At 35.2% G+C, this 19,238-nt stretch overlaps 1 protein-coding gene across 1 annotated transcript in view; it reads right to left on the bottom strand.

The window, feature by feature from the left end:
- The window catches only part of bcar3 (BCAR3 adaptor protein, NSP family member), a 193,829-nt gene that overhangs the window by 133,159 nt on the left and 41,432 nt on the right, over nt 1-19,238 (bottom strand). The window contains exon 3 of the mRNA XM_030132041.1: nt 17,659-17,773. Within this exon, the coding sequence (XP_029987901.1) occupies nt 17,659-17,773 (115 nt within the window). The remainder of the gene's footprint in view (nt 1-17,658; nt 17,774-19,238) is intronic.

The following is a 19,238-nucleotide window of genomic DNA, read 5'->3' as shown; positions in this document are numbered from 1 at the left end:
TTGCCCACACCGGAACCGGTCCGGCGTTCACTCTGTACAAGCGCCGCTAAGTAGAGTATCAAATACGTGACATTCCTGTAAATGATTCACATGCTGTGGACAAATGTTTGAGGATTTTGGAGGGATTCCACCCTTTTGAAGAAATGGAAGCTTTGCAGGTGTTCCAAGTAAGTGGACCTGGTGTCGTCTTTTTAGACCATTTCTGCCTCAACGCCATGCCGGCTACGTTCTGACCCAAAACAATAAAGTGTACGTGTGACGTCATCACGCATGCACAACAAAGGTGGAATCGATAGGCAGAATTGTTAAGCAGGCAGGCAAACGATTCCAAGGAATCGAGTTACTGGGAACCGATTCTTTTTGAGAACCGGTTCTCGATTCCCATCCCTAATTATAATATTATCCACTGTATTTATTTATTCTTTTTTTTTAATCAGGTAATTTCCTATATCCTCCTGAGACCCAGCAATGCATGTTTGTCTTCCGTAGGGGACAAAAGTTTGACAGTTTTACTTAAAAAATCTTATCCATTACAAAGGACATTCCATTAAAAAAATAAATTAATAAATACAAATAATTTTAAAAAAAAATGTATCTGGAAAAAACTGTTGCATTATGCAGTTTCCAATCAAGACAATTGTTTAACGTAAAAAAAAAAAAAAAAAAGAAACCTAAAATTTTCCCTTTCCTGGGTCTTAGGAGGATATTTAAATGACTGATCATGTAGATGTTTGTAAAAGCTCAGATTAAAGTTGAGAGTTATATCAAAAATAGAGAAAACTGAAGAAAAAGTGACTTTTTCAGTAAAATATATTATTAACTGAACATAAACCAAGCATCTCCATCCACTGTCATTGATCCAACTCTATGGGTTTTACTGGGTTTTATGACTGCGTTTCCACGGTAACTACAGAGCCTCTGAGCATCCAAATGGGTCATATCTGATGACCATGAAAAGATGGCAAACTGCATTTTACACCAATTATTTACATGTGTTGATAGGATTAGTGCATCAACAGGTAGTAATCATTTTAGATCAGTAGATGGTTTTGGTCGCCGGTGGATGTTTGGGTCTTTATGGATTAAACATTGCTTTTAGTAAAAATAGTTAAAGTTCTTCAGATATAATACTCATTCTATGTACTGTTGAACTTGTTTTAAACTGTATTTAGTGGATTTCTGTGTGAATATGTTGACTTCCTGGTCACTGGCCACCACTAAAATAAGTGTGTATATGGCTAATAAAACTTTCAGAACACATGATAAGAGGCTGTGCTCTCAATGGAGGATTAAAGATTGAGCCTGAGATGCAATTTTAGGTGACTATAATCCGAGTTGTTTTAATTTTCTGGTCTTTATGTGATTGGATGATTTTCACTGGGTTGTCTAGTCACCTCAAGTGACATTCAGATGCTTTCAGGACTCAAGAATGAACACAAAGCAGATGATTATCTTCCTCCAAATGTCACAGGTAACTACATCTAGGCTCCTCCGCCTCTGTGGTCCATATAAGGACTTAAATTTAACAAAGAGGCCAAATGTCACCTGGCTATTTGGATATATTAGTAATATAGGACTTAATCATAGCAGCTGACTGGTCAAATGGATGTACACGAGGTCAGATCTGACAAGGAAAACTGGTTTCATTATACTAAGTTTGACCCTGCACACACTTTTAGAACTGCTTTGTTAACATTATTCTGTGTAACATTACAAACATGTTACAACCTTAGCAAATATGCATTGCTTTAGATAAAACTACAGAGAATATATAAAGTAAAGGCTTAATTTTAAACATGTTCAACAGTAAAATTGTGCAGTTAATGAATCCAAAAACTCCAAATGTAATAGTAAAATTTATACTCAGTACTTATTATTACTATACTTAATACTTATACTTGTACATTAGATAACTTCTATGCTTTTAAAGGGAGAAGTTTATCATGTCAAATATTTTCCCAGTGTAGTTTTAAGTAAAGGATCTTAATGCTTTTTTCACATCCGGGCAAATTCATTATGGTTGTGTATTCCTTTTAAAAAACAATGACCAGTTATAACACATACTGAGAGTGAGCACACTTTCACTTTCATTTACAAGTATGTACAATGGAAAACATGTGAATTATTTATGGCTATGGGGTGTGTGTTTGGTGCTGAATAAGAGCACGTTAAAGACTATTGGCTGAGAGCTGCATTTAAGAAAATATAAGAAATATCCAAATATACAAGAATTAATCCATGTTTTGACTCTTTTCATAGCTGATATGAGCATAGAGCACATCCTGAATGTTAAAACCTCAGGATTCAAAACTTCATGTGGATTTCTTCTCAAACACACTGGACAATCATCATTTCTTTTAAAGTAAACCCTGGTACTATTTCACAGTGACATGTGAAAATATTTGGCATGTTTCTGTGTATGAGGCAGGTATTTCCAGGAAACTGTGGACTGAGTCAGGAGTGTAATCTGCAATCATCTCCTGACTCACCTGAGCCCCCTACCCCCCCACCCCCTGGTGTGAGCAGGACTATAATCCATCCAAGGTGATTGACAAATATAGCTGTGAAAAACATTCCTACTAAGATTTTTGCAAAGCCTCCCACTCAAACAAGTGTCGACAGATATAATGAATCATCTGTTTCAAGTGGTTAGAGTTTTGGTTTTATGACCATAACATGTTGTTCTTTTCCTGGCTTTCCCATTGGTTCTAATTATTCTCATCACTATCTGATGCAGCTTCATTCTAAGATATTTATCAGACTTTTTGTTTTACTTGGTGTCTTGTGGAAACCTGTTTTAGCCTTTAGAAACTCTTTTACGTAGATCAACAATGGGGGGTTTGGAGGAGCTCCCATATTCATACATCTAACAGTACTTTTCCATCATGTTGTACTGGCTCAGCTTGGCATGACTTTTGCAGATATTGCTGATAATATGTATATAAATGGTCGTCATAGTATAACAAGATTCAAGATTCAAAAGTTTATTTGCCATTTGTGCATATACACATAGCAATTCTTGTGCAGTCATTCAGAGAGTCAGATAAAAAATAATAGAAAGAACACATAATTCTATAAAAAAAAGCCACGTACATTTTAAAAAGTGCATAAAAACCATTAGAAGTGCATAAAAACCGACCCAGGAGACAACAGAATAAAATAAATAAATGCAACGCAAGGAAGTAGTCAGTCTAAACGAGCTCATATATATATATATATACATATATATATATACATATATGTATATATATGTATATATATATATATATATGTATATATATATATATATACACACACACACACACACACACACACACACACACACACACACATACATACACACTGGGGCGCCAATAAGGGGGGAGGTAAACATGACAAATTCATGGGGCCCAGTATTTGTAGGGGGCACATAGAGCAGTGGAGGGGGCCCAGTGGATATAGAAGTTGTTAAATTTCCTGTAAGATCTGCTGTATAAGAGAGGTGTAGAAGTTGGGATGCGAACTTTGAAAGCATGTTAAGTTTCATTTTTGTTGTAACGGTATCGTAAGTGACACTGTATGGATCACACCCCCACATATCACAAGATAGTGAATTTCTGTGAGGGCCACAATGATTATGCTTTCACAGGGCTCATAATTGATAGCGACACCCCTGCATACACACATGCCTATGCATACATATACACACGCACACACACATATATATATATATATATATATATATATATATATATACACATGTACACATATACAGGGTGGGGAAGCAAAATTTACAATGAACATTTAGTTGTTTTTTCTCAGCAGGCACTACGTCAATTGTTTTGAAACCAAACATATATTGATGTCATAATCATACCTAACACTATTATCCATACCTTTTCAGAAACTTTTGCCCATATGAGTAATCAGGAAAGCAAACGTCAAAGAGTGTGTGATTTGCTGAATGCACTCGTCACACCAAAGGAGATTTCAAAAATAGTTGGAGTGTCCATAAAGACTGTTTATAATGGAAAGAAGAGAATGACTATGAGCAAAACTATTACGAGAAAGTCTGGAAGATACTATTAAAGAAGAATGGGAGAAGTTGTCACCCGAATATTTGAGGAACACTTGTGCAAGTTTCAGGAAGCGTGTGAAGGCAGTTATTGAGAAAGAAGGAGGACACAGAATAAAAACATTTTCTATTATGTAAATTTTCTTGTGGCAAATAAATTCTCATGACTTTCAATAAACTAATTGGTCATACACTGTCTTTCAATCCCTGCCTCAAAATATTGTAAATTTTGTTTCCCCACCCTGTACACACACATATACTGCACTATGCCCAAAATTATTTTGCGTTGGCCAGGAGCCTCACTGTGGCAGGGAAGAAGCTGTTGAAGAAGCATGTTGTGTGTGTGATGATGCTGTCTGCTCGTCTGTGTCTGAGGTTGTATGTGCAGTGTTTGTGTCTGAGCAGGGAATGAGCTGGATGTCGTGTCTCTGATGATTCTCTCTGCTCTTTCTTCACAACACATGAAACTGCTGTGACATATGGAGTTCAATGCAACACACACAGGAGCAATGGACTATATCAAAGCGATGTTGTTATTGATTCTTGGTATGTGGTTATTTCTTACAGCAAGGAGATACATTGTCTCTTAGAAGGTGGAGGTACAAGACAAAGGGCTACATGAAAAACAAAAGCTTGTGGTTAAAGGTCAGATGAGATGACATTGGCTGTTCAAACTGCACTAACCTGGCACCGTAACAGTCACAACTCTTTCTGCAGTTCTGCACCATCTTTTACTATAGCTGCAGCTCATTTGTAACATCAGCAGAGGTCATGCCAAGAAAGTAGTATTATATGCTACATTATCTACAAATAGTACCAGTGCAATTTATCTGAAAACCAATAAAGCTCACTAATCCATAGACTGTAAAAAAAAAAAAAAAAAAAAAAAAATCTATTTATAAGACTGCATTCTAGCCATCACCATTGTTTTTTGCAAAGAATTTGGACATTGCGAGGCTAACTAATACTAACGTATGAAAACACCATCCACACCACCAAACACTGCCCTGTTGGACACCACCAAGAAATTTCATCTGTTTGATGACAACACAATACTGACTTTGCAATCAATTTCTTCAATGCGCACAAATTTTGCTCTTTTATGTATATATTTTTCATTCCGTACCTATTTACAATATACTTTGTACATTTATAGATATTTATTATATATTATCTATTTGTATTCTTTTTTAATCCTTACTTTTAATTTCACTATACTTATGTTGCTGTAACACTGCAAATTTTCCTGTTGTGGGACTAATAAAGATATCTTATCAAATGTAAACAGTAGTAGTAAGGGCAACTTTGTCTAATAAACACCCTGATAAGCAGGCTATTTCACTTCATTTCATTTATTTATTTGTTTTGAGCAGAAGAAAAAACAAAACTTTCGTGTGTACAAGGAACTAATAGTGAAAATGTGAATGGGCCGTTCACATATATTTTGGAAATGTCCATATATTACTGTGTTTTGGAAGATGTTTGGGGGGCGTACTGTACCATGTGTTGGGTTATCCAATTCCACTAATTCCTGACGTTCTATATCTTTGTAACTTTCGTGAAACTACCATTCTTAAAAAGGATAAATATTTGGTGAAAATACTCATAATAGCTGCAAAAAAAACTATAACAAGGAACTGGGTGAATGCAACCTTTCCATCAAAGAACCAGTGGATATCCACAATTGAAGAAATATTTCTAATGGAAAAATTAACACACAGACTGAGGCTACAAGAACCCGAACTGGATAACAAGTGGAATAAATAGACTTTATTTGCACAAAATCAATAGACTGACTGTTACTAACTGGGCACATTGTTTTCTTCTATACTCATTTGTGCTCTTGCTTGTCTGTTCTTTTTGTTGGCGTTTTTTTTGTTTCTTTTGTTTTTATATTTTTTGGGGTCTCTTTTGTTTGTTACCTCCTCCAAGGAGGTTATGTTTTCATCAGGGTTTGTCTGTTTGTTTGTTTGTCTGTTAGCAAGATAACTCAAAAACTTATAGACGGATTTTGATGAAATTTTCAGGAAATGTTGGTACTGGCACAAGGAACAAAGGATTATTACATTTTCGTGGTGATCAGGCGCGGGGGGGGGGGGGGGGGGGGGGGTTCTGCCTTGGTGTAGGTCTGCACTCTGAGTGCTTTTCTAGTTTTTGTCTTTTTTTTTTATTACTGTTACAATTCTACATAAAACTCAATAAAACTTTAAGTTACATAAAATAGCAGTTAAAATAAATGAATAAACAGAGGTGATCAAAACAATATAGCAATTGCCATGTACACTTGAAATAAAATAAATTCAACATGTATTGCTCAAAAAGGAGTGGGAAGTAGAAAACTTATTAAATCCCACCCCCACCTCTCATTTATACAACATAACACATTACTTTTGCTTCCTTAATGATAAGGTTACATCTAGCTGACAGACCATTTAACCCCCATATGAATTATTATGTAGTTTAGTTTTGGTCTATGGGAATTAACACACTTTTGATCCCAGCCTCAAGTGGCCAACTGAGGAACTGCAGTTAATCTTTCACCCCTGGAGGTTACAACCTGGTAGAGTCAAGCGGAGGTGGGAACCCCCCCCCCAAAAAAAAACAAAACATTATTTTAAACATTTTATGCCTTCAGCTGTTTGCACTGTTGCATTATAGTGAAGCCTTATGTTAAACCCTGATTTGTGCAGCATAACATGTTGAAACAGCACATCACTGAGTCACTCATTTCCAAACACTGACCACCAATCCACCTCAGGGCGCCGGTGGTTCCCATCATTAAAAACATGGGTTCAGCGTCTACGCCTGCAGAAGCCACCTGCATATAATTCTATTACATGAATGTTGCTAATACTCTGATTTTAACTATACGTCCATTTTATTTCCATTAAGTAAAACGTTTTGCCGTATTCCTGTGACTCCTCTCTGGTAAGATATTGACTGTGCAGGAACATTTTCTCCTTGATAACATCCTCTCCTCCTCCTCTCCCCCTCATTCCATCCACTCTTCACCTCCCTCATCGCTCCCCTCTGTTCCCCTCCTTCACCACTCCCTTTTCCCCTCATGGATCTGTTTAAACTCACATGCTTGTATGTCACTGTGTGTGTACAATCAGAAAGGTGTTAACTATAAACAGCAAAAGTATTTATGCCACTCCTCATTCCTTTCATTTTAACCAAAAGGTCAAATATTTAGTGAGATGTTTCTGATGTTTTCTGTGGAACATCAGCATCACTAGTGGATCACCACATTTGTTCTTAGATATTTTAATTAATATAACAATGCTGACATATTTCATAAAAGCATTATAAATGATTCATATGATACAACAGTAATCTCTTCGACGCTGCATTTTGCACTTTACAGCATTCAAATGATTGTAACTCCTGAACTATTTGCACTATCCACAAAACTCAAATGGCATCGCAAAGGTGAGATCCTGAACTTTCCAACACTATGTAACACTTTATGGCAGCGGTGTGGAACTCTATTACAAGTAGAAAAGAACTGTTTCAGAGACTTCCACACAAGCTAAAAAACGCCTGTAAATAACAAAAAATATAAAGTCATAATATGGATACTGAATGTTCAAGACCAAAAGGCATGTTTGAGTAGATGTAAAATAGTTAAAAGTTTATTTTTGCAATCTCAAAAAGTTTCATTATGGACATTTACAGTTGTTTCTGATAGTAAATATGCTAAAAAGTTCATGTTGTTTTTTTGTTTTGTTTTTTTTTTTGTTTTTACTAAAACATACAATTTTAAGCATTTATTGTCTATCATAAAGATAATTAATGGCCAGATATTCAAAGTTGAGTTCTTCCTGAAAACAAATACGTGAAAGAATTGGCAAATACACATTTTCTGACACTTTTATTGCAAAGAAAACATGAGGACATGTAGGCAACCTGTTATAATGGAAGGGTTAAAGTAATAGTTTTCTGGATGCTGACTATTAAAACCTTCAGTACTCAATAAGATTCTTAATTCCAAAATGATGGGCCACATTTAAAAAAACAAACAAAAAAAAAACAAAAAAAACGTTGCAATGTTCCAACTTGGCTTCTCTTTTATTTACATCTTGCCTCGGATCAGTCTGATCCAGGAAGTCAATCTACCTCATTTTTGACAAACAGCATTAGAGATAACAATGTTGATGAAACTGTTGGCGTGAAACTGGCAGACAGAAGATGTTTACAGTACACCACGTATTAAGTCTAGGTCATGTTGATGAGTATTACACAGTCACACGGGAGATCATCCTCTTCAGACCGCGTAAAATGCCATCAGCTATCTAAGGTGTTAAGGTCATGGACTAAAATGTCTGCATACATGAGCATTCACACACCAGTGAAACAGCCACTGGGAGTGACTCGGGGTTCAGTGTCCTGCTCAAGGACACTTCAGGGATCAGGGATCGAACCACCAATTACCTGATTTGTGGTCAACCTGCATCCTAGCCACAGTCATCCCAGTAAAGCGTAGGTAAATCTTGTTCTAGCTTTGTAATAGAATAGAACAGAATACAGTTGCAGATTTTTTTTTTTTCAATAATCCTGCCATTTTATGCATAAATGTGCCCCATACATAACATATTAATCATAATATACAATAAAATAAACAAGTAAAGCAGTATACTGGATTAAAAACACAACTGCTTAATGTTAAAGTAGTGCATAAAACACGCAGAGAACAGGATGTAATGCAGATCAGCACTGACATTAACCCTCAAACAACTGCCTCCTGATCTAAAACGTCTTTTCAATCACTAATCCTACAAATACTTTTAAATAATTCAGGTAAAATGCAGTTTCTCAGTTTTTCATCATCATTATGACCCATTTTGATGTTCAGACTCCATAGCGAACATGGAAACACCATCAACACCCATGTAGTTTGACAAAAGACAGTGCTTAGTGGCATTTTTATGTTAAGTTATTGGTATTTTGCTGGAACATTCACTTTTTCTTCACTTTTCCTCACTTGGCAGTAAAAGGAATGAATACCTGATTTTCACTGAAAAATGCAAAATGCAGAGCATAATTTTACAATATATGGTTCTACAGTTGTGGAAAAAAATCTTTAGACCACCCTTGTTTTCTACAATTTCTTGCTCATTTTAATGCCTGGTACAACTAAAGGTACATTTGTTTGGACAAATATAATGATAACAACAAAAATAGCCCATAAGAGTTTCATTTAAAAGCTGATATCTAGTCATTTTCCATGGTTTTCTTGATAATAACCAAAACCACTTCAGTTCTTGCATCAACAGCTATGGCATTGTATTGACAAAAACAGTGCTTTTAGACATTCCATGTTTTCTTTTCTGTCTGTTTTATTTGCATGATACACACAGGAGTTTGTACTTGATTGCAAAACCATTGTTTTTGATTAATTTTGATGGTGTAATAATTTTTTCCACGACTGTTTCTCTTTATTGTCACTGTCACAGGAACAACAATAATCAGTTTAGCAGCTCTGTTCTATTTAGCAGCAAAAACACTTAGTGCAAAATGGACTGTCATACAAAATACTAAAGTAAAATGTAGGCATGCGCAAAAGCTCCAGAATAAAATAATAAATACAAATTAGTAACTAAAGTACTACTAGAACTACTGAAATATACAAAAGCTAACTCTATATTACAGATGAGTTATGTACAACAAATAAGGATATATACACTTAATATAGGATATGTACAAGGAAAATAAGGCGCATTTGTTGTGACTATTGCACTGATGTAGGGTGAGTATTAAAATCAATGTTTCTTTCCAAGCAGTAAAGTTACACTAAATAATTTCATAGTGATGAATTAAGTGTAGCTGGGCAGCTAAAAAGATCTACAGATGTGACAAATTAAAGGAAAATCATGATAAAACTGATTATTTCCAGAAATACAGGAGCTGATGAGTATGGCAGTGATATGAGTCATATGGTTTTCACAGTCACTGTATCTCAACCCAATTTAACACCTATGAGAGAGTTAAACCTGATGTGTTAGGTAGCGTTCACCATTAAAAATAGCAAAAAGCAAATGACAGAATCTTTTGTTAGACCAGACTTTAGAATCAAGGTATGTATTAAAACAACACCATACAATGACTCTTTATTTGTCCTTTAATTTGTCACCTGTTTGTAGCTGTGGTCAGCAAATGGGCCGACACTGACCTGGACACTGTGATGTATTCTGTTGCCATGACGACACCGTTGACCACCAGGGACACAAACAAATAAACAAACACTTACTGAATGAACACCTGCTGTCTCTCTCGCACCCATACACAATGTACATCACGTGTCAGTCCATGTTTAGCATGGCAGTCAGTTGTCTGTGTGTCCTGGTATTCATATTACTTCCTTGGCTCATAAAGTTCAGGAAAGTACAAAATAGATCTGACCCTACATGAACCGAACAGCTTTTATTAACTCAGGAAGCTAAACTTGTACAGTATCAATGCATCAAAGCAAATATGAGATAATGAATGGGATTAAGTTACTCTCTGAATTTAGCAATTATTTATTGTTGTCATGTCAATGGAAAGTAATCATAAACTCCATTTTCTTACTATAAAACACATTATTTTATTTCTTCTTCTTCTTCTTCTTCTTCTTCTTCTTCTTATTATTATTATTATTATTATTATTATTATTATTATTATTATCATTGTCATTATTATTATTGTCATTGTTATTATTATTATTATTATTATTATTATTATTATTATTATTATTATTATTATTATTATTTTATTAATACTTGTATTATTTTACTTATTTTTTGTGATCTCTATTTAAGGCTTGTATCATAACATTTCAATATATTTCTATACATTCTATAATTCTTTTGTCACTATTCATTTTGTATAGTTTTGTATTGCCTTATGACAATGACAAAACAATTCTATATAATAATAATATTCCATTCTGTTCTATTCTATTCTATTCTATTCTACTCTATTCTGTTCAAATAACACGCAGCAAATAACAATTATTTTAATTATTTATTACTTCTCTTTGTCAACATTTTGGAGAAATGCTGACATGCTACGCTGTGATATAACAAATAAAATAAATGTATATAAATACTTTACTTTTTTTAACTTAGAATGGTATATTCCTGTATACAGGCTATTCTTATTTATTCATTTTTACTACTAATTGTCATCTTACAGTGTCTTATTATTTTAAAGTGTTGGTTTTTAGTGTACAGTTATTGTGATATCTATCTATCTATCTATCTATCTATCTATCTATCTATATCCTCAAATGTTGACATCTTTGCTTTTAAAATGATAGATTAATCAAGTCATGGGAGGAAGACGTTATGTCACAGAACAGTGTTTATTGGATTTGTGTAAATGCATGTATCTGGTGAGAGCAGGTGATAGCGGCATCAGGTTGTGTTAAATAGTGTTAACTTGACAGCTGTGTGAAGTATCAGGTTATTGCAGTGAAGCAGTCTGCATCAATAAACTCGCCTCTCCAGATCCAAGTGTCTGATTAAAATCAAGTTATCCGCCCAGCAGTGTGATGTGCATTAGTTTACTACTTAAATTCAGAGCAGATGACTCAGATTAGAGATTGCAGGTGACAAGCGCATACCAGCCCTTTCCCTACAGTAATTTAATCTAAATACAGACTAGTGACAAATTAAAGGAAAAACTGCTAGGAAGTTACAATACTTTCCATCATCACTGAAAATGTTAAATAATATAACACCTATGGGAGAGTCTGGGTTATTGTGTTATGTCAGGTTTACACCACACAATCTGTTTTCGCACAAATCTTCCATGTGTGTAATTTGTAAGGCAAAAAATGGAATGAGAAACTACCGACCTGATTACAGAGGTCCTGTCATAATATTACTACCATGTCAATTAATATCGCTTGAAGTTGCACCTTTTTTGTTTCCTTTGCATGTGTTTTCAGCCTATTGTCCTGGTTAAAGACTATGAAAGATGACTGGAGATGGTAAATTAAAGTTTTACAATTGTTTTGGGTGGAAATTCAGGAGGATGTGGATAGAGAAAACATATTCTTCAGAAATGCAAATCTCAAGAAATAATGAGATGAATGACATGCGTTGCAGCTAATGTAAGGATAATTTTTCATTTAGTCATTTGTAAGTAATAAACCTGCCATTGGCATCAAAACCAGGGAATATTGTCAGTAAATTCAAATAAAATTTCCCCGCTTGTCCCATATGTATTTGGTATTTGGTTAATTTCTAAACCAACACAGATCCTCAGGTTATACTCCTCCCATGAAATTAAGGTTAAAGGTAGTTCATGTTGTTTTTTCTTTAATTTGTCACTCCTCTATATCTGAGTTGCAAACATCAATAACTAAAAAAAAAGCTTTGAGGTTTTCCTGCATATTTGCATTTTACATCATTATACTGTAAATGTAATAATCTCCATAGATAATAAAGAGGTCATGACACATTTTACACTCATTTTAAAAAGGCATAATCTACTGTATATTATAGAGCAGAATCTAAAACAGTTTTAGAGGCCACTCATTTGAAAAAAGTAACAAGTGGTGCCAGGCACAACAAACCCCACCCCTCGCACGTATTGTAGTTTATTTTGGCATCGATCATGCTGATGTCATCATGTCTATGCTTGTGCTGATGTCAGCATATCAATTGCCTCTATATATGTGCCAAGTTTGAAGTAAATTGAAACAAAATTGATGTTTTTATAGACATGTGAAACTTTGCCCATTATAAGTAAATGGGAGAAAAAAAAGATGCAAAAAAATTCATTAAAAATGTGAACTTTGACCTACTTTTCCCAAAATGTAATGACATCTATTCTGGGTTACTGGCAATCTATAAACCCAGTTTGGTATGAATTTCAACCAATAGTTTTGCTGCTACAGACATTTGACATTTCGCCCATTATAAGTAAATGGGGGAAAAAAAGATTTGAAAAATACATAAAAAATTTGAACTTTGACCTTTTGTTCCCAAAATGTAATGAGATCTATTCTGGGTCTGAGTCAACAATCTCCGTTCCAATGTGGTCTACAGGGTCTGTAAGGTCCACCTCTGCATGAACAGTGAGTGTAACTGCTTTGTTAGGTACCATGAAGTAATGGTACTAATAGAAGTTACCAGTTGTTTTTGGGGGGGTTATATTTGATGTAAAAAATAAAACAAAATAAGAAAATGTAATGAGATCTATTCTGGCTCACTGGCAATATATAAACCAAATTTGGTATGAATTCAACTAATAGTTTTGCTGCTGTTAACAACCAAAAATGAAATGAAAATGAAATCCCTATAGTAAAGACGTTTAAGCCTCTTTGAATACTTAGAAAAGCACTAAAACCGATGTATAAAACCAATGTATTATTATTATTTAGCTCTGTTAAATGATATTCATGCTGATATACCATTTTCATATCATAGATTCTTCTTTGCCTCCAGTTTTCCTGCAGAAATCAATAATAAAACAGCTGCATTCATTCAATTTGTGCTCATAAATAGCATCAACATCGCTTCCTAACATTGAAATAAGCACAGCTGTAACTAAACTCAAATCTAAAATCACCTCATATAAAAAATATATTCTGATATGCACATGTGTGTTTTGCTGATGTCTTCCATTTCACCTTCTGATTGGTCTAATTGGAGCATCTCTACTACTCTGTATATTTAGTCCTGCCAACAAGGAAAGTACCTGACACAGATTCCTATTCTAACCACGTAATCATATACTGTAGCCAAAAAAACCTGTAATATGATGAAATGAATATGTTCCTGATGCAGAATGTCAGTGTGCATGTGTGTGTGTGTGTGTGTGTGTGTGTGTGTGTGTGTGTGTGTGTGTGTGCCTGGGTGGTTTTTCCTCCTGAAGGTGCTCTCACTGGAATGCTTTTATCTGGGTCAGATGTTGAGTTGGCATTTTTGGTGGATGCTGAGTGTGTTTGTGTATGTGTGAAGGATACCATTAGCTGAACAAATCTGGCCTTTGTGGTAATGATAGAGGTGGCAGGCTGCCAGGCAGACAGATAATACCACAGTAGATGGTGACTGAGTGATTTCAAGTAGAGGCTGTTTCACCTCAGCAACCGCGCTCAACCTGCAGGTTGGGGCTCCACGAGCGGCCGCAAAGTGATTTTAGGAATGTGAAAATGAATGTTTTTAAAAAAGGGATGTGTGTGAAGTCCTCATCTCCTGTCCTGTGTACATATTTGTCCTTCATTCCTCCCTCTTACATCTGTCAGTCACTGTTCAGATGTCAGTCACAAAAGTTTGGCAGCACTTTTATTCCCGTTGACAGCCTTGTATTAGAGGCAGTTCTTTATTTTTTATTCCCTTTTTCTGATGGACTTTAGATTTGCTCCCATTTGTGTTGTTTAAGTGCCTGTATTACAGCATTGATACAAACTCACTACTTCCTTAACCCCTTATCGGGCAAGTGACTGTTTTTGGTCATTTCCAAATACATTACAAGATAGTGACAGCAACATAGTGAGGACAGTGAGTCAACAATCTCCATTCCAATGAGGTCTACAGGGTCTGTAAGGTCCACCTCTGCATGAACAGTGAGTGTAACTGCTTTATTAGGTACCATGAAGTAATGGTACTAATGTAAGTAACCAGTTGTTTTGAGGGGATTACATTTGATATAAAAAATAAAACAAAACAATACAATGTAATGAGATCTATTCTGGGTCACTGGCAATATATAAACTAAATTTGGTATGAATTCAACTAATAATTTTGCTGCTAGAGTGTTAACAAACAAAAATGAAATGAAAATGACATCCCTATAGTAAAGACGTTTTAGCTCTATTAAATGATATTCGTGTTGATATACCATTTTTGTGTCATAAATTCTTCTTTGCCTCTGGTTTTTCTGCAGAAATCTATAATAAAACAGCTGTATTCATTCAATTTGTGTTCATAAATAGCATCAACATCACTTCCTAATATCAAAATAAACACAGCTGTAACTAAACTCAAATCTAAAAGCACCTCATATACAAATACAGGGGTTGGACAAAATAGTGGAAACACCTTCACCTCAAGATGATAATGCCCCAATCCAAACAGCTAGAATTGTTAAAGAATGGCATGAAGAACATTCTAATGAAGTTGAGCATCTCGTATGGCCGGCACAGTCCCCAGACCTCAACATTATTGAGCATTTATGGTCAGTTTTAGAGATTCAAGTAAGACGTCGATTTCCACCGCCATCGTCTCTAAAAGAGTTGGAGGGTATTCTAACTGAAGAATGGCTTAAAATTCCTTTGGAAACAATTCACAAGTTGTATGAATCAATACCTCGGAGAATTGAGGCTGTAATTGCCGCAAAAGGCGGACCTACACCATATTAAATTATATTTTGTTGATTTTTTAAGGTGTTTCCATTATTTTGTCCAACCCCTGTATATACTGGTATGCACATGTGTGTTTTACTGATGTCTTCCATTTCACCTTCTAACTGGTCTAATTGGAGCATCTCTACTACTCTGTGTATTTATTCCTGCCAATGTAATCACATCTATTCTGGGTCACTGGCAATCTACAAACCCAATTTTTTATGAATTCAACAAGCAGTTTTGCTGCTGGAGTGTTAACAAACAAACAAAACCAAAAACAATACCCCTTGCCTCCCCTTCAGGAGGCGGGGTAATAACCTGGTTGTTATACACGTATGATCTTCCGCCTCATAACCACATAATTATAATTACACACAGCAATATTTGTGCATACTTATTCATGTATATTTCTTTTACTTATCATATTGATCATATTTGTCTATATCTTTATGTACAGTCTGTGACACAAAATCAATATTCTCATAAAAATGGATTTGCTTTTCCCAAGCGTCTTAAGCATCTGTCACATTAACAGGATTAGTAGTAAAATTTTACAGCAGAAATGTGAACTCGTGACGATCATGGAAATCGTAAAGTATATACGCTCACTGAAGCTTTGGGTCTGTTTTCGTTTTTTAAGACACTTGATTCCAGATGGCCAAGCAAATTGCCGGTTTAACTATGAGATAGGAGGAGAAAGTATGTCTTTATAGGCCCTGTTTTACTCCGCTTGTGAAAATGGGAAGTAGTTACACAAATGGAATTAAGTACAACATGGTGAATGAACCTTTACACAGTATTCTGGCTGAGTTGCTTCCTGACTGTCTATTTATTTGCGTTTTACATTTTTCTTTTTTTTTCTTTTTTTTTTGTAAGTGACTGGGGATGGGGAGTTTGTATTTGTGTGGGGTGGGATTTTTTTTATTTTTTTTTTCCTTTTTTTTCTTTTAAGCTTTTGTTGTGTATTTTTGTATATCATTGTTTAACTTTCAATAAACATATTAACCCATAAAGACCCAGCGCTACTTCCATGGCAGTTCACAAATTGATTTGTCTTCACATTTAATATTTAATTAACATATCGTCATTTATTATAATATCATACTCTGTATTTTGTGTATTTTGTATTTTTTATGTGATAATCAGGTATTTTCCTATATTTAATTCACTGATCATGTAGACGTTCATAAAAGCTCAGATTAAAGTTGAGAGTTATTGTATCAGAAATATGCAAAACTGAAGAAAAAGTGACTTTTTCAGCAAAGATATCAATAACTGAAGTGTGTCCATCCACTGTCATTTATCCAGTTCCATGGGTTTTACTGGTGAATCAGTGTTATAGAAGATGTCTTTCTACATTCACTACGGAGCCTCTGAACATCCAAATGGGTCATATCTGATGACCATGAAAACATGAAAAAACTGCCTTTTGCACCAACTATTTACATGTATTGATTGAACTAGCGGATCAACAGGTATAAAACATTTTAAATCAATATATAGTTTTGGTCGCCGGTGGATGTTTGGGTCTTTATGGGTTACACACTAAGTACACTGTGGTTACCGACACAAATATAATGCATTGTCTTGGAGCAAACTGACTATTTAATCTGTGTAATCCCCAATGATTTTGTTTGATGCAACTTTTAAAATATTCTTGCCTTTAACTTAATGTCATAGATATAAAAGCTTATTTTTATTAACATCTAATGCGGCATTTAAGTGGCTTCTTCACTTGATATAAACTAAACTCATGCATGACTTGGTAACCCAGACAACAGTCAGATTTCACAGTATAATGCATGGGAAAGTGGGCAAACAAAGCAGTCGGACACGCACACGCACAGCCCCACACAGACACATTCAGAAACACACACACGTCCATGGATACACACAAGTCTACAAGTGATTAAACCCAGCGGGACTGCAGCTCTCAGCACTCCTGTCCTCACTTACAGACAGCTTTAGTAATGTGCGTTTGCGACACAGTATTGTCCTCTAGCAGACAAACCCCATGACCACCAGACCCCCCAGGCATAAGCATGTCTTTACATGACACTAAAACTATCCGTCTCTGTTTTAATGTGTAAGAGACACAGAGATGAGAACTAGGCCACTTGGAGACATGGAGCCAGAATCAACAATCAGATGGTGCAGATAAGGGCAGATAATGTTTGTTCAACTGTGTGTGTGTGTGTGTGTGCGTGTGTGTGTGTGTGTGTGTGTGTGTGTGTGTGTGTGTGTGTTTGTGTTTATATCTAGGTACCTCGCCTCCTTTCTCGTTCCTGGAGGAGACGCAGGGAAGTGAGAAGGTGAAGGCGGTGGAGGTGATTATGGATCCCAAGCTCTAAGAGGTCGTACTCTGAGAGATGGAGCAAGTCCTGGAAGAAAAACACATTTGCATTCAATGGGTTATTAAAAAAACAAACAAAAAAAAACTCATTATGTAGTTTCCTTTACCATAGCTGATAACACTTTTCATGCTCTTACTCTTTCTTCAGTGAGTTGCTTAACCCATAAAGACCCAAACAGCCACTGGCAACCAAAAGCATCTACATATCTACAATGTTTAATAACTGTTGAACCACCAATACTAATAAAACATGTAAATAATTGGTGTAAAGTGCAGTTTATCATCTTTTAATGGTCATCAGATATTACCCATTTGGACGTTCAGAGGCTCCGTAGTGAACGTGGAAACACTATCATTTTCTACAACATTGATTCACCAGTAAAACCCATGGAGTTGGATCAATGACCAATGACAATGGATGGAGACACATGGTTTATGTTCAGTTAATGACATATTTGACTGAAAAGTCACTTTTTTCTTCAGTTTCTCTGTTTCTGATACAATAACTCTCAACTTTAATCTGATCTTTTATGAACGTCTACATGATTAGTGACTTAAATATAGGAAAATTCATGATTTACACAAAAAAAGGCAAAATACACACACACACACACACACACACATATATATATATATATATATATATATATATATATATATATATATATATATATATATATATATATATATATATATATATATGTATAATTATAATAAATAGTGACAAATTACTTAATAAGTTTAAATGTTAATTAGAGAAAAAAACTCATTTGGGAACTGACTTAGAAGTAGCACTGGGTCTTTATGGATTAAAATAGTATTTAAATGACTCATTAATAGATTCAGTTACACAATGGACTGTCTTCACAGCTCAGTTTTATGTCACACTGGACATAAAACATGACAGAGGCTGCTGCTGTTCACATTTATCTTGTCAGATAAATGAGCCAAGGAAATTTAGCTCCAGTGAACTTTGACATTTGGTTCGTCAGGGTGGTAACCCTGACTTTCACCAGTGTCAGTTGGTCATTTTCCTTAGATGACACTTCCTAGAGGTCACTACAGAGTCTGCAAGTGCCATATGGCCCAGACTGACAAAAAACAAGCTGCAGTTTAATCTTCCTCCTCATTCCTTTTCTCCTTTTTTTCAGATTGCCAAGTTGTCCTTAACCTGCTGTTTTAGACATGTTACTTAGAGAGAAGGCAACCCTGAAGATCTAGTCTGGAAGATTTAAGCGGATTTAAGAGGATCTACTCATGCAAATGGAATATATTAAGCATCATTATATTTGTATGTATCATGTAGTGAAAATACAGACAGAAATGTGTTTTCATGGGCATAGGCAACTAAGATATGTCATTAGGTAGAAATGGCTTTATTTATGAAAAAGGAAATCTGGAATAGATTGTGTTTTCAATCACATACACATATTTATTCTCTTCTAACTAACATATACACTGGTCATTTTTAATTAACTAAATGCTGACAAGTA

This window comes from Sphaeramia orbicularis, chromosome 4 (assembly GCF_902148855.1).
Source record: "Sphaeramia orbicularis chromosome 4, fSphaOr1.1, whole genome shotgun sequence".
Lineage (NCBI taxonomy): Eukaryota > Metazoa > Chordata > Actinopteri > Kurtiformes > Apogonidae > Sphaeramia > Sphaeramia orbicularis.
This window is presented reverse-complemented; position numbering and strand designations above follow the sequence as displayed.